The 27,622-nt window shown below is 47.9% G+C and overlaps 1 protein-coding gene across 2 annotated transcripts; it reads right to left on the bottom strand.

Annotated features, from left to right (window-relative positions):
• Positions 1–1,449: 1,449 nt before the first annotated feature.
• Positions 1,450–27,622, bottom strand: USP30 (ubiquitin specific peptidase 30). Of its 2 annotated transcripts, none has more exons than XM_032955465.2 (12): positions 27,522–27,622; positions 22,619–24,259; positions 21,276–21,379; positions 20,845–20,937; positions 20,273–20,318; positions 17,616–17,707; positions 15,354–15,413; positions 7,411–7,497; positions 6,750–6,809; positions 5,076–5,202; positions 4,044–4,169; positions 1,450–1,988 (listed from the first exon to the last, which is right to left on the bottom strand). In XM_032955465.2, exons 1-12 carry the CDS (start codon positions 27,619–27,621, stop codon positions 1,882–1,884), a joined length of 2,643 nt encoding a protein of 880 aa, XP_032811356.2. In that variant the 5' UTR covers position 27,622; the 3' UTR covers positions 1,450–1,881. The 2 variants fall into 2 exon arrangements, with proteins under 2 accessions (XP_032811356.2, XP_075915764.1); XM_076059649.1 differs by having other exon boundaries at positions 1,450–1,985.

Here is a 27,622-nt window from a genome sequence, read left to right as displayed (position 1 = left end):
TAGCCTATACACACCTCTACGTGGGTACACACTATCACTGTTGCTAGCCTATAGACAACACTACGTGGGTACACACTATTACTGTTGCTACCCTATACACAACACCACGTGGGTACACACTATCACTGTAGCTAGCCTATACACAACACTACGTGGGTACACACTTACTGTTGCTAGCCTATACACAACACCACGTGGGTACACACTATTACTGTTGCTAGCCTATACACAACTCTACGTGCGTACACACTATTACTGTTGCTAGCCTATACACAACACCACGTGGGTACACACTATTACTGTTGCTAGCCTATACACAACACCACGTGGGTACACACTATTACTGTTGCTAGCCTATACACAACACCACGTGGGTACACACTATTACTGTTGCTAGCCTATACACAACACTACGTGGGTACACACTATTACTGTTACTAGCCTATACACAACACTACGTGGGTACACACTATTACTGTTGCAAGCCTATACACAACACCACGTGGGTACACACTATCACTGTTGCTAGCCTATACACAACACCACGTGGGTACACACTATCACTGTTGCTAGCCTATACACAACTCTACGTGGGTACACACTATTACTGTTGCAAGCCTATACACAACACCACGTGGGTACACACTATCACTGTTGCTAGCCTATACACAACACCACGTGGGTACACACTATTACTGTTGCTAGCCTATACACAACACTACGTGGGTACACACTATCACTGTTGCTAGCCTATACACAACACCACAAATGATCCATTCGTAGAAATATGTTCAAAATCCAATCTGTTGTGTAAGAACAGCTCTTGGGTATTTTGCGGTGGTGTGCACATTTGTTAGCCGGTAGAAATTATTAGTTTTGTGAATACAATAGTGAGTGGGTGAATAAACTAATTAATATATCGCGAAGATATTGGATTATAACGACAGAACTAAGTGACAGTTGAGCTTTTATTAACACCTGATGGTGCTGGATGTAATCTCCAGCAAAACGTCGTACAAAATTGTAACAATGTTGCTTGTTTTGATTTAAAGCTTTCGTGACTGCAGGGATTCCTATTCTTGGTTCTTTCGGTAAAGTCACGTAGAAGAAAACAATAGCATAATACAAATATAAAACAATACAATTATCTTGCTGTGGTTTTCACACCTGATGATTGCTTGTGTTGCAGTCGAAACGTCGTGAGAATTTTACCGTTTCATATTTTTATTATTTTATTGTTTCCCTTCTACGTGACTTTACCCAAAGAACCAAGAATATAATGTTGCTTGTCTTTCCAAGTTCCTGTCTGCTGATAACCCAAATTGGCATATTTGCCAACGTGACAACTTGCTTTTATTGGCTATTAACGGTTCGAAGGATAATAGGGGGAAAATGTACATTCCCACACGACCTAACCCAAAAGAAACAATGAATCGTAAAACCACAGTATGACGATACATATACATCAAGTTTTATTATTTCAAATAGAATTAAAAAAATGTACAGACTGGATTTCAAGCACAATGGCTACGGGTGAGATGGATACTACAATGGTTGTGGTGATGATGGTAGTGATGGCAGAGCTGATGGCGATGATGATTGTGATGATTGTGGTTGCAGTTATGATGGCGTTACGAGGTGGTGGTAATGATGGCAATGGTGGTGCAAGTGATGATGTCGGGGGTCATGATTGTGGTGGTGTGGACGATACTGGTAATGATGGAGGTGATAATGACAGTGGTGGCGATAGCAATAATAATGGCAAATGTGGTGATAGTGATGATCATGGTGACAGTGACGGTAGTGAAGTTAATGCAGCTGGCGGTCGTGAAAGTGCCGATGGCGACGACGATGATGATGGTGTTGGTGGTGGTGATGACATCACGTGCGTGTATAGAAAAGTAGGTAGGCCCGGGAGTTGAGAACCTCAGAGAGACTCACAGAGCGAACCTCATCATCGGAGCAGCAAACCCAGCGACCGCGGACTGCTGACACGTACGCACACACACAAAATACAGAAACATACACAGATGGTTATGACTGACTAATAAATGCACATCGTAATAAGATTTTATAAGGGCTAGAAAGTTGGATTTTTTTTCTCATAATTATAGTTTCAATGCTGGTAACTTTAATAAAATCTCAAAATGTACAAATATGCATCACTGGGGGAAAAAAAGAACAGTCCAGAAGTTGCTTGCCATCAATCATAGCGCCGTGCCTGTCGAAATTTACACACAGATCCTAACTCATCACTGGACCAAGCAATTCGCCTCCGATGGAGCACGACCCTGAAGCCAACACACTGCAGGTCTTTTACATTATGAGACCTCCTTTGCCAGTAACAAGATATAGTAATAGGTTTTACCCTTTTAACTGGCACAAAAACTGACACCTTTATTCAAGGCAATCATGTTTGCATGATGCCTTGTTTGCATTTTGACTGCTTGTGTTGTGGTTATTGCAAACATGATGCCTTGAATAAAGGTGTCAGTTTTTGTGCCAGTTAAAAGGGTAAAACCTATTACTATATCTTGTTACTGGCAAAGGAGGTCTCATAATGTAAATGCTCACCCCGAGCCCTCAATACTCTGATAGTGCGCTGTTTTTGAGTTGTACGCCTTTTGGCGTCTTCTGGTCCAACACCAGTGGAGACTAGGCTATAAGAAAAGCCGTCTCGGGTGTGGACCAATCAAATTCAAGGACAGTGCATATCATTATCAGAGTTGTCTCTTTTGTTTGCATTTTGACTGCTTGTGTTGTGGTTATTGCAAGCATGATGCCTTGAATAAAGGTGTCAGTTTTTGTGCCAGTTAAAAGGGTAAAACCTATTACTATAGACTGCAGGTCGTCTGCACGTAATATATTTAATAATCATACTGACGAAGGGTCACAGTTAGCGCTGTGGCTATAGCTCCACAAACTCAAACCACAAATGTTAAAAGTTACAATCATCCCAGTCGAGGGTTCAACTCCGCGTATCACTCTGCTGAGGTCGTAATAAAGTCCCACTTGGTGAGGCGTCAATAGTGCTTGTCCCAATGAGCTACACTGATCTACGCAAGAGGCAAGTGGAATTTCCTCATTGAGCAGGGAGGCAATTTTAGCGTCATTCATCGCTACGCGATAGAATACTGGCCCAGCGATAATGAATACAGTAAAGCAATAATGAAAAACAACACTGATAATAGTTAATGATATAAAGCCCTTTTGTCAATCCACTGCCGGATGAAGGCCTGCCAACGCCGTGTCGGTTGTGAGGATGGTTTAACCGTACATCGCCACGCTCGCTAGTCAGGGTGCGTTGGTACGTTCAAGGGGGTGGGGGGGGGTTGCCCAGGACCAGTTCAGGTGTCACTCGCCACTGATGATAGCTGTAGCCGGGAAGCCAAACTCAGGTCGCCGGGTTCATGGTGCAGCGCACAAACCAGCGTGCCATCGCTCCCCCAAATCAAATGTCGATGGCGATTTTATATTGCTGTTGATTTTTATAGGTTCCATAAGTTACATCTAATGCCCAGCGTTGTAGGCAGAGGCCACGATGCCAATAGTACTCACATTATTATATCGTGCTAAGTACAATAATCCAGTAAAAATGATTGTGTGTATATCGCTCAACCCTATGTGTATTGCATGGTGCGGGTGTATTTTATATGGCTCTTCTATAAGGTGCAATACATGTATGAATGCATTTTTATGGCACGAGTGTGTGTCTGGAGAGTGGTGGCACAGTGATGTACGCACTGCGTCGTTATGAACTCGGCTTCAATACCCGGCCACAGCTGAACCGGTCCCGGGCCTCCACTAGCTTGGAGGAGCCTTAAATGAATACCTGGTGCAATTGTGTAAACATCAGCACTGGGGAAACAGGCCAAGTGTGGTGGTAACCGCTGTGGTGGTAACCGCTGCACCTCTTCGTATGCTATGCCAGGCTCAACAGGCGCTCGCTAACAGCACTTACCCCAAAAGTCCAGCCAAAGCTGTATGGCGCAAATTTGTGTTTGTATGTGCGTGATGTTGCTATCACAAGCGAGTGCCCTCACCCCGTCCTCCACTCGGTATGCTGCGGTACGTCACAAAGTGCCCACTCGTCGAGTTCCCATAATGCACCACAACGGCAGTGAGGGTGAACCAGCTGCCACAATGGCCGACCCGTCCTTTCGACAGCTCTATAGGGAGCGTGCACACACACACAGGTACACACATGTGCACGAGGCACCGTGTTAATTGTTTTATAATCAATACATATTATTATAACACATACCTATTTTCCGATCATTGTTTGAGAGCACCGTACATAGCCAACCATACCAATCGGAGGTGCCGGGAAATACAACAAACGAAAACACAAAAAGCAGTCCTAAATAAATGAGTCGTCAATCTAGGTTTCAAAAGTACATTGCTCGAGTGGCTTCCTATTCTAGATTTGAAGTTTTCGTGACCGTAAGGATCCACACTCTTTGGTTTTTTTCGGTAAAGTCTGCTCCAGCGAAATTACCGCATACGCTTCAGCAATTTTGCTGGAGCAGTCAACACCTGATGACGGTTGGATGTGTTGCTTCCGAAACGTCGTGATTTAATTTATTTTGTTTTCACTTTAATTTATTAAATGTTTTTAACCTACGTGACTTCACCGAAAAAACCAAAGAGCATGGCTTCCTATTATCGGAAGAGTGTTCCAGACGGCCGCAGAAGCGCACCTGAAAGTGCACGGACGCAGTAACCGTCTTTGGTCAATGGGCTAGCCAAAGGCCGCTGCAAGGATGAACGGAGTTCGCGTGACGGTGTACGCTCCTTGACGAGATCAGCAAGGTGCTGCGGTTCATTTGTGCCAAGCACTTTGTGTGCCACGAGCGCGACCTCATCATTTATTCGTCCGGCAACCGGAAGCCGATGCAGCTCGGCGAGCACTGTACTGACGCGGGCTGCCTCTTGCAGCACCCGCCACGGCACGTGCCAGAGAATTCTGTGCAAGCAGCGGCTTCCGCTGCTGGGCCGACTTCCTCTTTCTTATCCGCGCTTGAGGGCGCATAGCGGTGGACGAGCGACGTGCTCGGGGAGCAGCGCTTGCTCACCGCTGCGCAACGTGTATCGAGCCAGGTCGAGCGAGGATCGGAACGAGACGTGGCCATGCTCCTTGTAGGCGTGGGCGTCGCGGGAGAACGCCAGCCGGTGCAGGTGAATGCACACGCACTGCGGCAGCTGGTGTGTGCACGCGACGGAGAGCAAGAAGTGAATGTCATTGAACATACGACATCGGGTTGTGGTGTGACAGGCAATAGGTAAAAGCAAGCACACTGGACATTTTTACTATTTTTGTATATTACCAGGTAAGCCCCACTGAGCTTTATAGGGGCCTGGTCATAAATGAGAGCTCAATGAAGTGGCTTATCGCGTGGAAATGTATTGCTGCCAAAAATTCAAACCGCACGTTTGTAAATGTGAAGGGAAAAAGCAAAGGACCCGGAGAAAAATCCACGCGACCACGGGGAGCAAAATATGGTCAAAGAAATGGTGTGGGAATACCTTCATCCAGAAGTTATTTTACATAGGGATGTAAAATATTAGTATTTTAATCTCTGATTAAAAAATATTTAATTGCTAATAATCGTTTTAGAAGTAATGCAACACACCCACACTTGATAGGTTCAAAGGAATTTCATCCAATTACTTTCATGAAGAAGAGACATTTGGTTGATTTATTCTCCTGAATTATCCTTAAGTAATACCACTATATTTTATGGCACGGTTAGCTACGCACAGTGCGAAAAAAGTTCAACATACATACAGATATTTTTATTGATGCTTTGTAACGTGATCCCATAGAATGTTCCATGCGCACGATAATATATTTGGTGTGTACTTTTGAGATGCAGCCGCATTTGGATGCTATATATAAGTTCACAGTTTTGTAAATTAATTTTCGCTTGAAAACCTGCTTTAACCACAAGGGGGACTCTGTGTATTGAAACCTGGGGCACCATAAGTGCTTGCCAGTGCCTTGATACAGTCACCTCAAAGGCACAGACGTTATTATGCTTATAAACGTGGGAATCAGTATCAGTCCCTTGAGAGTCACACCCAGCTTCAGGATTCGAACCCAGGTCCTTAAAAAGGAGCTTTAAAGTGGGCCCAGTGGCTTAAGGGGGCCAATGCGAGCACTAAGCTTGCACCGCCGAAATCTGTGCAGTTGCTTGTAATTAATCGTCTTTCAACAGCTGACCAAAAAAACACTCATGTAAGAAAATGCTGTTTTCCACTTAATTTGGAATATTTCAGCGTGGAGTGTTGAATATTTATCTTTGGTTGACGTGCGAAGAATGTCAACCAAAGACATTCTTCGCTAGGTGATGTCCTCTCCTGGCTTCCAGGGTCAGTCATGGACAGAAGATCGTGCACCGTTCAATGCGAGTTTAGAATGTAATAGCCTTCGTCTCAAGACATGACTGCTCATGCAATTGTAATATGATAGGAGAGAAACATCCAAAAACAATCGGATAAAAAGGGTCACTGGCTCAGTGTCATGCGAAAATGATCAGATTCCAAAGAAACAACCAGCCGCCACCTGCCATTCATATAAATTGCCCAGCCTAACTTCTGAAATGAGAGAGCGAATGAATGAGGAGTAATCCAAACTGGAACTCATTTTGTAAACTTGGCAAACATAGGCTTGGACAACAGGCGATTAGGCGAGCAAAAGAACAAAGTTGGAGTTGGGTGTGCACATGCCCAACGCTAAAAACACTCACCTTTGCCAGGAGAGTCCTTTTTAGGAAGTCGGCCTGGATTGAGGCACCTGCAGGATGTGTCTGAGAAGAGAGACAATGGTCACCTGGCCTTGTCCACGGCGATGGGATTCACAAAGGCACGGAAGGGTGCTTTAGTCGTTAAAAAGGGAGACGCAAATAATGAATACAAATGAATACAAATAATACAAAATAAATTAATAAAAACGGCTATAATCTCTATAATCTCGTTACATAAACTGGCGTGTCCCAGTTTAACACGTGGGCCTTTCACAACCAATACACCAGCTGATGGAGCTGGTTGCAATTACCAGCGAAACGTCATACACGAATTGTAAATGTTTGGGGGTCTACTCCCCAATGCACCGGTGTGCTGCAGTAGTAACTAATTGGCACCTTTTGTTTACGTGGCAAACCTTACTAAAATTGGCCATGTCGGGTGGTGGCGGGTTTAACGACACATTATTTATTTACATGCTCTAACCTAAAAAAAGCTCCATCATGGTGTGTCCCAGGCTGTCTGATAGGAGTTTCAAGTGCCATTATTGAGAAGGAAAAAAATACTTTGAGGTTAATTTCGAAAGGGTCATCATCGGGGGGGGGGGGGTGGGAAGGGCGCGTTGTGTCGTTGTGCATGCACGCGTGAATGCGTTCGCGTGCGTACCTGACTACACGCATCACATTTCACTCCCGTGAGGAGCTCCGAGCGGAAGAAGCTCTCCAAGCACAGTTCCAGAGGGACCGAGGGGGCCTGCACAGTAAATGATTCACTCATCACAAACCATCTGTATATGATAAACACGAAAGGTTCGAGCTGGGTGGACTCGTTTCTTGCACGGGCGATACAGTTACACGCCGTCAAAGACATGTTCACGTTATGGCGTGGGTGATTTCACTCGCTTCCCACCCCGTGCGTGTAATTATGAATCGGGGTCGGTCGCGTATGAGCAGATCCGCGTACTCTGAGCCCGCGTACTCTGAGACCTTACTGTATAAATGCACAAAGACGAAGATCCCCCCCGTATACCCTGCACAGGTTTTTGATTCAACTTGTCGAGCACTTACACGTGTGAGAACGCGTGTATTTATTTATGTCCATTTCACAAATACAGAAGCATGCATTTACACACAACTGCCATTTTACACTAAGTGGCAGTAGCATTGCCATAGCGATTTGTGCCAGGCTAGGTGGAAATTGAGGCCACGTGACAGGTCAGGGAACAGACCCAGGTGCCATGGGTTGGACCAACCAATGTGTGTGCATTTTCACACAAAAAAAGGCAAAGGTCCCCTTTATAACCTTAACAGAATATTGGGGCAAGTGCTGTTAACAAGCGCCTATGAAGGCCAACACGGCACACGAGGGATTGGGTGGCCAGCAGCACGCCCGGCTGCCTTTGTCTCCCTCGTGGTGAGGTTTTCACACCGCACCAGGTACTCGTTTGAGGCTGAATCGACCGAGGGGAGGCCCAGGACCGGTTCAGATAATCATCACTGGTGTTGGCCATGAGCGGAAATTGAACTCGGGTCACCAGGTTCATAGTGTGGTACACTAACCGCCACACCACCACTCCTCACCTCAACGCATTTGCACACAAAGACACACAGAGACACGCAAACCTGTACACATACAAGCATGTTGTACTCTGCATTGGCAAAAAGTCAATGCATTTCCCTGCTCAAGTGACTGTACACGCTGGTGCATATCTAGATTTCTGGCCACGTGCGAGTAGTTAAACATTCCACATGTGCAAGTCGTTAAACGTTCCACATGCTATGGCCCTTTGGAGCCTCCCGAGAGGACAACCGGGTTCGTAGGGCGAACTGCTAAACTACCGCTCCATGCAGTGACAAGCATGTATACACAAATACACACACATTCATGCCTACACACTGATTACACACATATGCACACACAAGTATACACACATATCCAGATACGTGCATGCAAGTATGGGCATATTGAATACAGAAAGATGTAGCTTTATATATGATTAATTTCTTTTACACCGTACGTAGCCAACCATGCTATTCAGAGGTGGTGTAGGCGTATATATCTACAGCCAGGTGCAGGGGTGGAGCCAGGATTTTGAACATAAACATATGTTTTTTGTTTGCATTTTGACTGCAGGTATTGTGGTTATTGCAGACATGAATGCTCGTAAAAAAAAGTTTCAGCTTTGTTGCCAGAAAAAAGGGGAAAAACCCTATTATTACATTTTGGTACTGGCAAAGGAGGTCTAATGATGTATCCAGTTTGTTTTCCAATGATCGCCACAAATGCATAAAACAAATTTTATTGGATTTGAACGCGGAGTTTATTAATAGGTCGGAGCCGCTGATGTGGCTAATAAGTTCGATAAGTTCGAGAGGCTGCCGCTCAAGCAGCCTGCAGGGCAGCACACAAGGTGGCAGTCTGCAGGGCAGCACACGAGATGGCAGCCTGCAGGGCAGCACAAGGTGGCAGCCTGCAGGGCAGCACAAGGTGGCAGCCTGCAGGGCAGCACGAGGTGGCAGCCTGCAGGGCAGTACACAAGGTGGCAGCCTGCCCCTGGCCAGGTGGTAGTTGCGCACATCTGTAATCTGCCACTGTGGAGGCTAGGGGTTAGTGGATCGCACAAATGAATAATTTGGCGGGACCCCGGGGTCCCATCGCTGCCCCGGGGTGGGAAAAACCGCGTAGCGACACGAGTCTTGCCTTATCGACAACACAACTAGTGTCAATCGATTCGCCTCGTCGAGAGCTACTCGGGGCACTAAGTTTCGTAAAAAAGTTGAAAAATTACATAAACACGTTAAATTCATATTCTTGGTTCTTTCGGTAAAGTCACGTTGAAGGGAAACAATAAAATAATAAAATATATAGAACAATTGTGTTTATATATTTATTATTATTTTATTTCTAGATTTTATTATTTTATTGTTTCCCTTCAACGTGACTTTACCGAAAGAACCAAGAATATGAATCACTGCAGTCACGAAAGCTTTAAATCAAAACGTTAAATTCCCTGCCTGGGGGGGGGGGGTCCGTCCGGTGTCCTTTGCGGGATCACGAGTGGGCGGACTGCACAACAATAATAATCATTGACCTGATTTTTGCGGGACCCCAAAATGATTCAAATGTTGCGAAACTCCCTTCCCGTAGGTATCGAGGTGCCACACCCTGGGCTTGCGAGCAGAAGGCAGTACAGAGCAAAAAGCATGGACACAAATCACGTGTCCCCTCTACATGGGACAGTGTTGCCGCCTCGCACGTTTGAGATTTTTTTTTCCTCGACGCTCCATTTTCCTCCGACGTGTACAAGGACTCATTTATTGGCCCGAATGGAGTGGAAGCTGTACTTTTCTGCGTTTGGATGCATGTGTGAGCGCGTGCGTGCGTGAGGGGAGCGGTGGCTTAGTGGTTAGAGCACTGTGTTATGAACCTGGCAACCTGGGATCAATTCCTCTCAGCGGCAAGTGATATCTGAACCGATCCTGGGCCTCAACGCAGTAAGCATGCCTCCCGAGCCTTGCTCTCTCACCGCAGTTAGATTTTAGCGTTTAATGTAATTTATTGTCGTTTATTTTTTAAAATATAAATTTTTCACCAGAATGTGAACCAAACCTGCGATAATTACCTATGACAGACAAACATTATTGGACATCGGAAAGAAGAGCTTGCTCACCCAATGCAGGCTGCCCGGAGACGACCCTTTGTTTACCAGACAACAACTTAAGACGAGACGTGGAAGAGCCGGAGTTCAGATGAGGAATAGAAAACGTCCCTCAACATACAGCAATGCCGAGCATGTTCTTGTGCTACGCACAGTCCCTGGTTAACAAGTTTGATGCTTTTGCGGGCCGGGATCGAATTCTAACGGGAGACACGAGACTGCAGTGTTCCGTGTTTCACGGAGAGCTGGCTGAATGGAAACATCCCGGACGCAACCATCGGTTTGCTAACAGGCTACTCACTTAAGTTTCGATTGAAAGCTTTCGTGACTGCAGTGATTCATATTCTTGGTTCTTTCGGTAAAGTCACCACGTAGAAGGGAAACAATTAAATAATAAAAAAATATATATAACAATAAAATTCTCACGACGTTTCGACTGTAACACAAACAGTCATCATCACACCTGATGATGACTATTATTCTATTTAATTGTTTCCCTTCAGCGTGACTTTACCGAAAGAACCAAGAATATATATATAGGCTTCTCACTTGTTCGCCACGATCGGACTTTGGTCAGTGGGGAAAACAAAAGGTGATGGAGTGTGCTTGATGATTAACTCATCTTGGTGTAGACGTGAGCAATGTCTCCATCAAGGCGTCTTTGTGTTCACCAGATGTAGAGTTTGCGATCCAATCATTACCTCCCGAGAGAATTTCGCGCGATTGTTTTAGTCGCTATGCACGTCCCTCCGAGCACCAACACCACGCCGGCTACGGACGCACTGCTCAAAACAACCTCGGCACTAGAAACCAAACATCCTGGACGCCGGCTGTGATTGTAATTGGGGACTTTAACAGAGCGAACCTTGGGAGTGTACTCCCAAACTTTTACCAACATGTGAAATGCAACTCCAGGGGACATGCCCATCTTGGGTCACCGTTATTCAATGCTGAAAGAAGCCTACAAGGCGTTCCCCCGTCCACCGCTCGGGAAGACCGAACACAATATCATCTTGCTGCTGCTGCTGCTGCTGCTGCTAAAGTACCGCCCTCTCTTCAAGACACAGTTCTCCCAATACAAGAGTAGTCCAATGCTGGTCAGAAGAAGCAGACTCACGGATGGCCTAGAGAATACAGACTGGGATACGTTAAGGGATGCGGCCAACGACAGAGTGGAGGAATTTGCTTCGACAGTGCGAGGTCATATCAAGTTCTGCATGGACGTTGCTGTGCCATTCTTACCCAAATGACAACCCCCGGGTTAACAACGCGGCGGTGAAAGCGGCACTGAAGGACCGACGCAAAGCATGCAAATCCAGAGACCCCACAGAAATCGGAGGGAGCAAATTCGCGGTCTGAAAAAGCCATCAAGGCGGGCAAGAGACAATACAGGGACAAGTTGGAGGCCCTGCACCGTGACTCCAACTCTAGGAGCCTGTGGCGCAGATTACGGTACAGTCCATCGCAAACTACAAAGGGACAATAAGCTGCGAGGCAATCAACAACGCCTCCCTCCCCGGGCCAGCTCAACACCGTCGACGGGCGGTTCGAGGCAAACACAGCTATCCCTGCAGCCCCAGCTCCACAGCATCCCCTGCCTTCCCTTACATCTCCCACCTTCGTCTATCCCCCCCCCTCCCCCATCGCATCGGCCACAGCTCTCCTGCAGGCGTCCCTTAGGCTCAAGAGAGGCGAGGTGACAAAGGATCCTTCGGCAGGTTGACACACACACACACAAGGCAGCCGGCCCAGACGGGATACCGTGTCCTCAGGGCATGCGCACCCCAGGTGGCCCCTGTGTTAAGGAACATCTTCAACATTTCCTTCACCCAGGCTGCCGTTCCAACATGCCACAAGGCATCTACTATATATATCATTCCGGTCCCCCAAAAAAGGCCAAAATTACGTGCCTTAATAACAAACAGGCCCGTAGCGCTCGCCCCCATCATCATGAAGTGGTTTGAGAGGTGCAATCAAGAAGCACATCTGCTCCATCCTACCAAATACACTTGACTCCCATGCATTTGCGTATCGCACTAACAGGTCCACGGATGACGCTTTTGCTATTACATTGCATAAGGCACTATCCCACCTGGAGGTGAAGGAGGACTATGTGGGAATTCTGTTTATCGATTACAGCTCAGCATTCAAGACCACTGCGCCCTCCATCATCATCTCCAAACTGGATTGATTCTAGATTTGAAGTTTCCGTGACTGCAAAATCCATGATCTAATCCCATCTGTGAAGGATGTCATTCCTGACTTGCAATACCCTGGAGTCCGCAAACCAAGTTGCATCTGTGGTGATTGTTACATTGGGAAAACGAAACGTCATGTCTCTGACCGGATCCGCGAGCATAAGTCAGATCTGAAACACGGCAAAACCAATTCCTCAGCCATTGCTGATCATTGCTATAACGCTGTGGTCTCTCCCATGATATTGTTTTCTCCGAGACCAAGGTGCTCTGCAAGCCATCTGGCTACCATCAAAGATTTGTTCATGAAGCCATCCAGATATTCTAGATTTAAAGCTTTCGTGACTGCTAGGATCCATACTCTTTGGTTCTATTGGGTAAAGTCACGTAGGTGAAAATAAATAGAACCATCCAGATATATAAACATAGACATAACTTCAACCGAGAGGACGGATATAAATTGAGCAATCATTGGAAAGATGTTATTAACCAAGTAAAATGTAACTGTTCATAGTTGTTCCATCTTATTTACTGGGTATTAGTATATTTTACCGAATTAATTGCATCCTTAGCATTTAGCAGTGCGGCTATTCTGCTTTAGATGTCATCATCTATCTTGGCAGCAATCATGTTGCCCTTTTACTCTCAGCGTCTCTGCTGTACCTGCAGTGTGCGCACTCCTTTCACCACCCCCCTACCCTCCCCCTCTCTGACTTATTTAACTGCCCTAACCCTGGTCTCTCTCCCACTTCAGTAAACATTTCCTTGCTGTGGTTGTCACACCTGATGATGATTGCTTGTGTTGCAATCGAAACATCGTGATTTATTTATTTCTATTTATTTATTTTTTCACCTACGTGACTTTACCGAAAGAACCAAAGAGCATGGAGGCCTTGAGTGCGAACGCCACCCTCTGCAGTTGAGTGCTGGACTTTCTAACGGGAAGACCTCAGGCGCTAAAGGTGGGCAATAACATCTCATCTTACCCGGCCGTCAACATAGGTGCCCCCCCCCCCCCCCCAAGGATGTGTGCTTAGCCGCCTCCTGTACTCCATCTACACTATAGACTGTACACAGCCAGGTACAGCCCCAACGCCATCATCAAGTTCGCCGACGACACGACAGTGGTGGGCCTGATCACCAACAGCAACATCACGGCTGACGTGGATGAGGTGACGGCACTCTCGACGTGGTGCCAAGGGAACAACCTTGAGCTCAATGTTGGCAAGACTAAGGAGCTGATTCTGGACTTCGGGAAGAGGGGTAAGCACATGCCACTAACCATCAACGGGGCCTCAGTGGAGCGGGTCAACAGCTTCAGGTTCCTCGGAGTTCGCATCTCAGAGGACCTGAAATGGTCCCGGCACGTGGCTACACTGGTGAACAAGTCCCAGCAGCGCCTTTAGAACCTCAAAAGGCTGTGGAAATTTGAACTTTTACAGGTGCACCATTGAGAGCATCTTGGACTAGCAGCATCACCACCTGATACGGTAACTGCAACGAACAGGACCGGCAGAGGCTTCAGAGAGTGATGCGGTCTGCCCAGCGGGTTACAGGTGGCGTGCTGCCCACCCTGAGAGACCGCGACACCAAGAGGTGCATCGCCAAGGCCCAAAAAATAATCGCCGATTCCAGCCACCCGAGCCACGGCCTTTTCATCAGGAAACAATCCAAGAGGAAGTCCGGCCACGTCAGCATTGTGGCTGCCACCAACCGCCTCAGGGACAGCTTCTCTCCCCAGGCCTTCCGGATGCTGAGCTGAGCAAGACCCCCGTGCAATATCTGCCCAAGCCCCACCAATCCTGATTTTGCTCCCCCCTACCCCCATTCACACCCACCCACTCTCCCCCCCCCACCACCAACTGCACTAGACATTAACCAAACAAGAAAATTTTGCATAACAAATTCATTTCTAAAGCTCACCCACAATGGTCCCTGTTTCTGCTATGCACATGTCACTTTTATCATCTGCACAGCGATTTTACTTAGTTTTTTTAGACATTTTTAAAAAATATATTTTAAAATATTGTTGCTGCTGTTTACATTGCTGTTGTTAATTTGCAAAAGCTGCGAGAGAGCGACACGGGAACAAAGAATATCACTGCCATGTACCTCATGTATGCATCGGTATGTGATCAATAAAGTCGACTTGACTTAGCCTTAAAACTGGTACCTAGTGTCGTTTATTCAAACATTAGCCTTGAGAAGACAAAGTCGACGTGCCATGGTGATCTGCCGGGTTAGCCTCAATAGGTGTTCGCTCACAACACTCACCCCAACAGTCTGTGTGAGGCTATGCTAAGGATATTACTGGTAGGAACCTCTGGTTACACTATCCCACAGGGGATTATTGTGTCCGTCCGTCATGCATCCAAAAATGGGAGGGGTGGGGCTGGGTGGAGAGGGGAGGGTGGGGAGGGGCTGGGTGGGGAGGGAGGGGCTGGGTGGGGACGGGAGGGTGGGGAGGGGCTGGGTGGGGAGGGGCTGGGTGGGGAGGGGATGGGTGGGGAGGATGGGGCTGGATGGGGGGTGGGAAGGGTGGGGCTGGGTGGGGAGGGGCTGGTCACCCCGTGGTGCCCTTATAAAACTCAACGTTTCACCTACTCACGCCGGCTTGTGCCCGCCCTCACAGTTGGGCATATTTGCGGAATACACCACGCCGCTGTTCACCCTGGCCACTGACCGAGCAACCCAACGTTCCAACCAGCTCCCTCCGCAGGAATGTGTTTGTGCAATGTCTGTGCGCGTGCGCTTACGTGCTTGTTGGGAGGGATTGGGAGCGAGATGCTTTCAAAGCTCTCAAGCCTCACGGGACCCTGAAAAAACAAGACCGATGTCATCAACATCATCATTCTCTAGCATTCTCAGCATCACCACCACCATCGTCATCAACATCACAAAGGACATCACGGACATCATCATTCCCAAATGTGCAAAACTCTACTTCTTCCTGGTCACCCACCCACAGTCGGGCATATTTGCGGAATACACCACGCCGCCGTTGACCCTGGCCATTGACCGAGCAACCCAACGTTCCTACACGCTCCCTCCGCAGGAATGTGTTAGCAGCCCTGACTGACGACAGCAGGCCACGTGATAGACCAGAGAGGGATGTAGGTGACAGAAGGGACTCGTGGCCAGTGCGGAGCCAAGCCACGCTCACAGTATAAGAGGGGCCCCGGGAAGGTGCCTCGGGGCTGTCGTTTGGAGTGGGATCCCCGTCGCCGTTGCTGCTGAAGATCGTCACTATCATCGTGGTCGTCTCTCCGCCTTCGTCGCTGTCGTCACTTGATATTGCGCTGCTAGACGGTAGTTGGCTGCCTTAGTTCAGCGCCGTCAGTGTGAGACGGCTAGCGCTGTGTGTAGGCTAGCAACCAGTGCAGAGTTGCGTATAAGCGAGAGACAGAGGAGAGTGTGTAACAGTGTAGGGTGTGTATTGTAGAAAGTGTGCTCGGTGTTAATTAAAGAGCTGCCTCCAAGAACTTACGTCTCCAAGTCAGTCACTACACTTGTAAGGGGAGTGGCAGTGTGGCGTTCAGCACGTTGCGCTACAAAACCCGGCGACCCGAGTTCAATTTCCGCTCATGGCCAACACCGGTGACGATTATCTGAACCGGTCCAGGGCCTCTCCTAGGTCGACTCAGCCTCAAATGAGTACCTGGTGTGGTAACATAGCCACTAGGGAGACAAAGGCGGCCGGGCATGGTGCTGGCCACCCACCCCCTCGTATGCCGTTGCCGGCCTTCATAGGTGCTCACTAATAATAGCACTTGCCCCCAACAATATCTTAAAAGCTTTGTCTTTTAAGAGATTGTTATTATAAACTGGATATCTCAGAATATTGAAGTCAGCCCCCGCCCAAAGTCAAAATCCTGGCTCCACCCCTGCACCTGGCTGTAGATATATACGCCTACACCACCTCTGAATAGCATGGTTGGCTACGTACGGTGTAAAAGAAATTAATCATATATAAAGCTACATCTTTCTGTATTCAATATGCCCATACTTGCATGCACGTATCTGGATATGTGTGTATACTTGTGTGTGCATATGTGTGTAATCAGTGTGTAGGCATGAATGTGTGTGTATTTGTGTATACATGCTTGTCACTGCATGGAGCGGTAGTTTAGCAGTTAGCCCTACGAACCCGGTTGTCCTCTCGGAAGGCTCCAAAGGGCCATAGCATGTGGAACGTTTAACGAATTGCACATGTGGAATGTTTAACTACTCGCACGTGGCCAGAAATCTAGATATGCACCAGCGTGTACAGTCACTTGAGCAGGGAAATGCATTGACTTTTTGCCAATGCAGAGTACACCATGCTTGTATGTGTACAGGTTTGCGTGTCTCTGCGTGTCTTTGTGTGCAAATGCGTTGAGGTGGGGAGTGGTGGTGTGGCGGTTAGTGTACCACACTATGAACCTGGTGACCCGAGTTCAATTTCCGCTCATGGCCAACACCGGTGACGATTATCTGAACCGGTCCAGGGCCTTTCCTAGGTCGACTCAGCCTCAAATGAGTACCTGGCGTGGTAACATAGCCACTAGGGAGACAAAGGCGGCCGGGCATGGTGCTGGCCACCCACCCCCCTCGTATGCCGTTGCCGGCCTTCATAGGTGCTCGCTAATAATAGCACTTGCCCCCAACAATCTCTTAAAAGCTTTGTCTTTGTAGGCAAGCTTTTGCGAAGCCAGGCTGTAGATATCCGAATTAGCTCTGGGCATCCCCGATTCGCCCTAAAATTAGTATCTGGTGCGAGTGTGAAGCTCAGCACTGGGGATACAAAGGCGGTCGGGCGTAGCGCTGGAAACACCGCTCCCTCGAGCGCCGTGCCGGCCTTAATAGGCGCTCGCTAGCAGCACTCGCTGACACAGACTATGTAGGCTACACGGAGAACCATTGGCTTTGCACATAGGGTCGTATGCACTACGGTGTGCATTGGAGAGTGCGTAAGGAACTACAGCGTGCATGGGAAAGTGCGAGCGTCTGTGCGCGTACGTGCGCGAATGCACGCTCACCTTGTGTTTGCACCGCGTGCACTGCAGGGTGATCGCAAATCGGCCGAGGAAAGGGGACACCCTGGTCTTGGCCAGAGGAACGTGGAGGCCTCCTGATGGCCGGGCACAAGGCAGGTGTTTAGAACGCCAGCGCGCCACTTACTCACCTGCTTCAAACGCCCCTCGCAATCAAGCAACTGAAGCCGAGGATACAAGTGGCACGACAGGGCCCCCCCTCAAGCATGACACGACCAGTTCAAATCCTAGCCAGCATTTCAACCACTAGGCATGTACTAATTCTTCAATGAATAATATATAATTAAAAAACACTTTTTTTTTTTTTTTTACACACGCTTTTTGCAGAACCTACCTGGCCACAAACGATAGCTCGACGAAGAAGCACATCGCGTAGAGATTCATAGCAGCCATTCAGCAGTAGATCGATCGTCACATGGTAAACATGAATGTACTGTAGTAATGGAAGAACTCCACGACCCCAGGAAGTGGCCCCGAAGCTCGCCACAACGTAAGGGGCCGTGGGCAATTACAGCCAACGTCAGTTGACCGTGGACAATTAGACCCAAGCCGAAACATAACATATAAAAAAATAACGTTTAAATATGAACATTTATTTTTTATTTTTTATGATAGAATATAGTATTGTCATCAGTATGACATAAGTATACCAAGTTTGCAGTCAACACTACATTGGGAAGTGGGTTAAAATTGAGTTACGAGATTTGAGGATACAACAACGAGCGCGTTAAATAAAAGCGTGTAAAAATGGCTTGTTAGCTCACATTACGTGCATTGAATTACGTGCGCTGAGACTCAATTAATTACAAATTTATCATCATTATGTGCAATTGACATGGGTATGTTATGATTACACTAATGGGTTAGACTAAATAAGACAAAATAATCAGAGACACAATACAAACGAGGCAGTAAAAAACAACACCGAACGAATACGTAATGGCATTCAAGTGAGAGACTGAATTGAGGCAATTCATCCAATCACTGCAGGTGAGAGTGATTAATTGTAGGCAGGGGCGGAGCCAGGATTTTGACTTTGGGGGGGGGGGCTGACTTCAGTATTCTGAGATATCCAGTGTTTATGTTTTCCAATGGGCGCCACAAATGCATACAACTAATTTTATTGGATTTGAACACGGAGTTTATTAATAGGACGGAGCCGCTGATGTGGCTAATAAGTTCGATAAGTTCGAAAGGCTGCCACTCAATCAGCCTGCAGGGGCAGCACGAGGTGGCAGCCTGCAGGGCAGCACACAAGGTGGCAGCACAAGGTGGCAGCCTGCAGGGCAGCACAGGGTGGCAGCCTGCAGGGCAGCACGAGGTGGCAGCCTGCAGGGCAGCACACAAGGTGGCAGCCTACAGGGCAGCACACAAGGTGGCAGCCTGCAGGGCAGCACACAAGGTGGCAGCCTGCAGGGCAGCACACAAGGTGACAGCCTGCAGGGCAGCACAAGGTGGCAGCCTGCAGGGCAGCACACAAGGTGGCAGCCTGCAGGGCAGCGCACAAGGTGACAGCCTGCAGGGCAGTGCACAAGGTGACAGCCTGCAGGGCAGCGCACAAGGTGACAGCCTGCAGGGCAGCACACAAAATGGCAGCCTGCAGCATTTTGCAGCAGCCGGATATCCGGTTATCCCGATTACCGACTTTCCCAAAATTTCAGAAGGGGCCGAGCCCCCCCCCCCCAGCCCTCCCTGTGGCTCCACCCCTGATTGTAGGCCTATTCACTATGGTCATCCCTCAGGTTTGTATAAGCAGCCCCGTATGTGAAGATTGCTCGTGGGAAGTTGACAGTGACTGCTGTCTGTGTATACATGGTCTCAGGGTCTCATTTAGATTCCATTACTTATACGTTGTGTCTTGTTTTTTTTTGTACTGCCTCATTTGGATTGATTATCAGGACCGATAACCTGGTTCCTGCCAAGGCAACATGGAATTTCACCACTAGATCAGGACAGTTTACTAAGATGAACACTTCCCAATATGCATTTTAACTAGGGGATCAGAGCTGTGATGATGGAGATTTTGTTCATGATGGCAATGGGGAATGGTGGCAGTGGTAATGTGATATAAATGGATGGCAATTTGTTTATACAAACTGAAAGTGTTTCCATGCTCAAATAAGCCTTCCTCAGTGCTCATCGACATTCACAGTGCTGCACCATTGATGGGAATCCCACATTCCTCCAATAGTAGGGGCCAGTGTCTCTAGATGCACAACTACTACCTTCCAACAAAGGTGTAGTCATTCAACGAATCAAGAAATCTGAAATCTTGATTTGAAGCTTTCGTGACTGCAGGAATCCATACTCTTTGGTTCTTACGGTAAAGTCACGGTAAAGTCACGGTACAGTCACAGTAAAGTCACGGTTAAGTCACCTACGTGACTTTACCGAAAGAACCAAAGAGTAAGAAATCTGAAAGGCTGAGAATGTGAACTGGCAGTCTTCTAACGCTGATGTGCTTACAGTGATGCCATAACAATGAAGGGAGAAATGATGATATGGAATGCGAGAGATGGTGTTCATGATGATGTAAATGGACATTACACAGTGATCTTAAGGACTGTTAATGATCTGATAATGAAGGTGACAGTGTTGGTCATGGAGATGTGGTGATAGAATTGGTGATGATGGTGAGTTACCAGTCACTCTGTTGACCACTCCAGCTGACTCCAGCATTGGCAGCCTCTGTAACAAACAATTGGTCAAACTCCATCATCAGCGAGATTCATTACGTCTCTTTCAAAGGGTCGCATTGCGTACACTACAATGGGAGGTGGCCAGGGTGGCTCACAGGGGCTAAACAATGTCGAACCACTGAGCCTGCATTGCTGAGATCCTGGGTTTTAAGTGAGGCCACCGCTACATATAAGTAAGGTCCTTAATGTAGCAAGTGGCTGGTCTTCACAATGGTTGCTCACATTAAAAAAAAACATTGTTATATCGTAATAATACACTTCATTTGAAGCTTTCGTGACTGCAGGAATTTATACTCTTTGGTTCTTTCGGTAAAGTCACGTAGGTAGAAAAATAACCAATAGATCAAGACGCTTCGATCGCAATACAAGCAAATCGTCTTCAGGTGAAACAATACAGCAGGCGGACTGCTGAGGCAGGAAGAAATGTAGCGAGAGAGCTACTGCAACCAAAGTTTATATACGGGGGATATTGTGTCTTTTTGGTTATTGATTTATGCACACATGCACACCAATACCTGCAGCTGCAGCCCGAAAAATGCAAGCGATGACCTTCCCTGCCTCTCTTCCTCCAGCGTCGTCATCACAACAGCGAACAGCTCGTGGGCGTCCTTTGGTCGAAAAAGAACAGAACTCGTTACTCAATCCGATGCTGGACGAGGACCTCCCAAATGTCGTGTGGATCACACAGAGGATTATTTGACAATAACACACTGGTCAGTGTGGGTTGGTGACGGTAGAGAGTTTATGGGTGCATAGAAGTACAGTACAATAATGGCTCAACTCCCGCTTAGCTCACGAGGTGTAATGAGATCGGGCACATTCCAGGTCATTTGGTCTGCAATCACTTCCTTAGCGAGTAATTATTTCAATGACCAATTTGTGCTGGTGCCTTCAGAAATACTGCATGGCAGGCGTGATATAAATAGTGAATGATGATGATGGTCACCTGCTCCTGATGTGCCGGGATCTCCCAACCATGTGATCGCAGAGCCTCCAACACTGGCCCAGCATGCACTGGGGCATCCGCCGCATCCCCTTCTCCCATGAGCACTTGCAGCAAGACAACAGTCGGGGAGAGGATCGCGGAGTAGAGGGCGCAGATTCACATGCATGGCTTCACGTCAAGCCAAGGACTAACTCAGTTAGGTGGTGACAATGAGCATCATTTTATGAATTTATCCAGCCACTAATTGAATTGTCACAAATCTGAGTGGCAATCCTATTCAAGACGCAATTGTTTCTTGTCATCTCATATTGTTTTTAGTTTTGTTCATCTCATGTATACGTTTTGCTCCATTCAAATAAATGTAAGACGAGGTCATGCCTGTTGCTCTATGTATGCATGTTGAACTTCTTTCGCACCATACGTAGCCAATCGCGCTAATCGGAGGTGCCCCTGTACTGTTCTCATTCTGCTGTACTGTGCACCGATGCCTATATTATTGAGTGCAATATTGGCACGCAAAATACAGATTTATAGCATATAATTTGCATTAAAAAATACATTCTCACATACACAAGTTTTGATGCTTGTGTAGAGAAGTAAAATGGGAACGTGACGTCATGCGGGCTGGGCGGCTCGATGACGTCATGTCTCGTAGAGTACTTCAGGCGGACCCCATGACGAAAGCGGGGTCACTGTGGGAACGCGTAGAGTAAGAAGGGCGAAGAGCGACCAAGTGGTGAGTCTGGAAGGAAGCCGGTGGTAGCCGTAGGAGGTGCTGCTCTTCCCGGTCGGTGGGGTTGGCAAATTCCCCCATCCGACTCGAGGGAGAGAGACCGGAGCTAGCCGGGCAGGGACCAGACAGAGTAGGGTCGTGTGGAAGGACCTAGCTTAGGAGTTGTTACACCCTTTGTGTATTGGAATAACTCTAATAAACTTACGGCGAAAGCCCTTAACCTCCAAGCCGTCTCCAAGTCGTCGTCGGGAACTCCTCAAGACTTGTAGAGAGTGTAAGAATCGTAGAATTGACTTTAATCTATAAAACGGATGCATCATTACATGCCCTTGCCTACCAAATAACCACCCTAATAGACTCCCTCGAAAAATAAGCTCCTACTCACATGGACCAGACCAAACCATGAGATGGAGATCCCACACGTTGCATGGCAGCATAAAGCAGAAAATTAATGAGTTCTACCTTTGATATACATAATTCCCTTCCACCGTCTCCTTTCGCCGAGTTGTTATCCTGCTGTTTGTCGCCGATCACTGGCCGTTTTTGACCAGCGCTCGGCAAACGGCGATAAAAAAACAAAAATCACGAGCTGCTGCTCTGTGGTCCTCACCTCTCAGCATTCCCAGCAGAGCGGAGTGAAGGTGACCGCTCGGGGCCCTGCCCTCACGAGCGCTCGAGTCGCTGCTTCGGCGGACGATGAAGCGGCCGCAACCCAGGCCTGGGTCCTCGCCGACTTCAGACGCAACGCTCTCAAAGGAGCTCGAGGCTGGCGCGTCAATGGCGTGCGTGCCTGTGCTAGTGTGGCGTCTGTCTGTGTCATTGCAGTGAATGTCTGTGCTCGTGTGGCGTGCGTCTGTGTTCCTGCTCCGCGTGGCTATGTTTTTGTCCTCTATGTCCACGTTAGTACGTGCGTCTGCGCCAGCACTACCTGTGTCTGTGTTCACGTCACATATATACGTATCACTGCTGTGTGCATGCGTGTTCGTGCGGTGTGTCCCTGTGCTAGTGTCGTGCCTGCCTTCATCACTGCTGTGCATGTGCACGTTAGCGTGGTACCTTTCCGTTTGACTGTTGTGCGCGTCCGTGTCAGCACTGTGTGCGTCTGTGCCAATGACGCGCGTGGCAATATTATTGCCGTGTGCTTCTGTGTCAATGCCGCCCTTGCCCGTGTCCGTGTTACGTGTGTCGACGCAATACGTGTCTGTGCTGTTGGTTTCCGTGTCTGCATTATTGTTACGTGTGTCCGTGTTGAGTCGATGTCTGTCCGAGTCTTTGCTGTTACCGTTCACATTCATCGTGCGTGCGTCCAAGTCAGCGCTGTGTGCACCGTCGTTGTCTGTGTTCTTGCCGCTGCTTTGTGTTTCAATGCTCTGTATGCCTGCATCAATGCCGTCTGTGTTCCCGTCACGTACGTCTGTGTTCATGCTGTCTGGGTTAGTGCCATTGCCATTTGTCTCGTGTACGTTAACGTTGTGGGTGACAGTGCTGCCCGTGTCCTTGTCAGTGCTGTATGTGTGCACGTCGTGCGTGTCATTGTTCATGCTGCCGGTGTCTGTGTTGTGCTTATTATTGCTGTACCTGTCCGTATGCAAGTCATCGGTGTCTGTGTTAATGCTCTGTGCGTCTGTCTTTTGCGTGCTATCGCTGTGACTGTCTGTATTCGTGCTATATGCGTTCGCGTTAATGCCGTGCGTCTCTGTATTAATGCTGGGTGTCTCAGTGTCAATTTGCTGTGTGTCTGTGATAATGCCGTGTGGCACTATGTTATTGCCGTGCGTCTCTGTGTTAATGCCGTGCGCCTCTGTGTTAATGCCGTGCGTCTCTGTGTTAATGCCGTGCGCCTCTGTGTTAGTGTCAAGCGTGTCAGTGTTCATTTGCTGTGTGTCAGTATCAATGCTGTGTGTGTCTGTGTTACTACCGGGTGTGTCCGTGTTAATGCCGTATGCTTCTGTGTTATTACTGCGTGCGTCAGCCTTAATCCCACTGAAACCCGCGTCAATGCTATGCGCGTCCGTGTCACCGCCGTGAGTAACCTCTTCCTGCTTGTGACACGGGCCCGGCGTGCGCGCGTCACTGCTGTGAGCGTGACACTCATTGTGCATTCGCTCGTTCGTGCCGTGCTCCGGCTCCGAGCCAGGGTTTGAGTCGGTGCCCTGTAACCAGGCGTGCAGAGGCGCGCACGTGGCGAGGGCTTGCAGCAGTGCGTTCAGGTAACACGCGTTCCCAATGTTTCGCAGGCCCGGTACAAGACCTGCACACACACAAAAACAAAGATCCCCCGTATAGCTTAAATAGAGTTTTGGGGCAAGTGCTGTGAGCGAGCACCTTTGAAGCCCGGCGCGGCACACACGGGGGTGGGTGCCCAGCACCACGTCCAAATGCCTTTGTCTCCCTAGTAACGGTGTTTTCACACCATACCAGGTGCTCATTTGAGGCCGAGTCGACCTAGAGTAAAGCCCAGGACCAGTTTAGATATTCGTCACTGGTGTTGGCCGTGAGCGGAAGTTGAACTTGATCAACCGGGTCCGTAGTGCACTGCGCTAACCGCTACACTACCGCTGCCCACAAACACACGCTTATGTGTAAAACCAAGTATGCTTTATATTGATTGACCTCCTAAAGCCATCCAAGCGCGATTCAGGCTCAACTCTGCTTAGCTTCTGAGATGTGAAGAAATGGGGCACATTCTGGGTGAATTTGTACATTGGTATGTTAGCGGTGAATGGTATGGTAAACGATTTAAGCATAGTGTATGATAAGCTGAGCGCTTAAGTCTGGTGTGTCTGTTGCGTACGTGGGTTGGATTGAGTGTGCGTGATGGACTGCACACGTGGCAGGTTGTTAACATTGTATTTTTGCATTAGAGGTAATCACGTAAAATGGTTAACACATTGACTCACGTACAGAATTGTCGATAAATAGGCGTGACATGTAGCTGCCACGGTGGAATGGTTTTCACAATGAAATTGTGATCCTGAGGTCGCCGGTTCAATTGATCTCCCGGCATGGCAGTTGAAACAATGGGGCAACTTTTCTTTAATTCCCCTCCCCACCTATGTCCACTCAAGTAGTGTAAATGGGTACACCGCAGTTAGTCGATTGGAGGTCATGTGTGGGAGAGTTAAGTGTAGGCAAGGCCGCCTCTTTCACCAGGTCTGGTCAGCAAAGAAGAGTACACCAGATATCCTCTACAACTCTCGCTGGAGCAGACCCTTCCACCAGCAGTAGCATGAGCAAGGAAGCAATTACAGACTTGCACCTTTACCTTCTAATTAATAATGGTAAATGTACAATGTGGTGACTTCAGACCGCCGTGCGGTTTGAACGTTTGCACGTGCCAGTGAGTGCATTCACTACGAACACCTTGACGCCTGGCAAAAAACATTAGCAAGCTGCAGCGTTGTCAATTTTCTCTTGCACGTGTCGTGACGCTTACTGCAAGATCCGACCATGTCCGTCTGGTGCTCGCTCAGCTGCATTCCTTGCCACAAACGAACCACAATACCTTGCTGATCTCGACAAAGATCATAAACCATCACGCAAACTCTGGCCATCCTTGTAGCGGCCGTCTGGAACGCTATTCCTTCCGATATTTTGGAAACCACTGGAGCTATGCACTTTAAATCTAGATTGATAACTAATTTCTTTAATACGGCTTTTTGTATTTAGTTTGTTGTCTTTTCCCCCATACCTCTGATCAGCACGGTTGGCTACGTGGAGTGCCGAAGAAGCTCAACATACATACAAGATCTCACCGGAAACGATAACTTGTTCCTGACTTTCAGAATCGATGTTCGATTTTGGAAAAATGTTATGGTTTAATGACGATTGCTTAACAACCCTAATACAGAATGTGATATATGCTGGCCTTAATGTCCGTGTGTCTGGAATTATTTCGGGCACCCGGTACCACGTAACCAGCAAAAGTTCAGTCTATCGGCGACCCGATATAATATTCAGTGAGAAATGAAGCCTTGGGTATGCTGAAGGTCTCCCTATGCCGTGTTATCATGACAGTTGTTTGACCGTAACTCACTATGCTGGTCGATGTGGATTTGTGAAGGGGGAGCCCGGGACGAATTCAGATATCGCTCACCACTGATGTTTATATGTGGCCGGGAATCAAACTTGGGTCACCAAGTTCATAGCGCAGTGAGCGCTATAAAGAAATGCAACACCACTATGTGTGCACATGGTATCATGCAAATAAAACACAGGTCTCATTGATCCCTATAATGGTAATCTTGACAGCTGCATTCTTTTTTAAATCAGGCAAGCACTGATCTGGTTTGATTTTGAGTTTTACCAGCAGGGTGTGGCCTGTTAAACAAACGTTTCTTGGTGGTTTATGCAACTACGGGGCCTGTTTAACATAGCAGAGAAAAACTGTGCAAGACAAGAATGGATTGTATTCAGAGGCGGAGCCAGGATTTTGACTTTGACTTTGGGGGGGCTGACTTCAATATTCTGAGATATCCAGTGTTTATGTTTTCCAATGGGCGTCAAAAATGTACCAACATTTTTTATTGGATTTGAACGCGGAGTTTATTAATAGGTCGGAGCCGCTGATGTGGCTAATAAGTTCGATAAGTTCGAAAGGCTGCCGCTCAAGCAGTCTGCAGGGCAGCACACAAGGTGACAGTCTGCAGGGCAGCACACAGGGTGGCAGCCTGCAGGGCAGCACACAAGGTGACAGCCTGCAGGGCAGCACACAAGGTGGCAGCCTGCAAGGCAGCACACAAGGTGGCAGCCTGCAGGGCAGCACAAGGTGGCAGCCTGCAGGGCAGCACACAAGGTGGCAGCCTGCAGGGCAGCACACAAGGGGGCAGTCTGCAGGGCAGCACACAAGGTGGCAGCCTGCAGCATTTTGCAGCAGCCGGATATCCGGTTATCCCGATTGCCGACTTTCCCAAAATTTCAGGGAGGGCTGAACCCCCCCCAGCCCCCCCTGTAGCTCCGCCCCTGATTGTATTGCCTGATTAAAAATGTGCTTTTGTCTTCTCTTATTTGGCAACGAAACTAAACTTTGTCTGCCGAGTGATATATTATTTTTCTGGCCTCGAAAAATGTGGCATGGTTACTTTGTGGATGGTACACATGTGCGCAACGGTGGTGCGTTATGTGACGTGTGGTCAAAGTAGTGTGTATGATACAGGTGAGACTGTAGTATGAAGTGCATGTGCAGTGTGTATTATCGCAGTTAGATTGTGCAGTATATGGTGTGCAGTATATTTTATTTTAGCAGTGGTGAGATTGTGTCGTATGTGGTGTGTATGCAGTGTGATTTCAGACAGGTGAGATTGTGTTTCACATGGTGCGTATGTAGTGAGTGCGTTTCAGAGAGTTGGTGAGGTTGTGTAGTATATTGTGTGTATGTAGCGTGTGATTGAAGTCAGTAGGTGAGATTGTGGTATATATGGTGCACCTCCGTTTAGCACGGTTGGCTACGTACGGTGTGAAAGAAGTTCAACATACATTTAGTGTGTAGTGTGTGTGATATCAGTGAGCAGTACCTTTTTTTCGTGATGTACGAGTTGAAGGACCCCACAGGACATAGACTCCAACTGCCGCCAGTCCCAGCAGCCCCCAAACCTCTCCCCACCCCACCCCCATC

The sequence above is a fragment of the Petromyzon marinus genome, chromosome 1, assembly GCF_048934315.1.
Source record: "Petromyzon marinus isolate PM22_M1 ecotype Great Lakes invasive population chromosome 1, UKy_Petmar_22M1.pri1.0, whole genome shotgun sequence".
NCBI classification, from domain to species: domain Eukaryota; kingdom Metazoa; phylum Chordata; class Hyperoartia; order Petromyzontiformes; family Petromyzontidae; genus Petromyzon; species Petromyzon marinus.
This window is presented reverse-complemented; position numbering and strand designations above follow the sequence as displayed.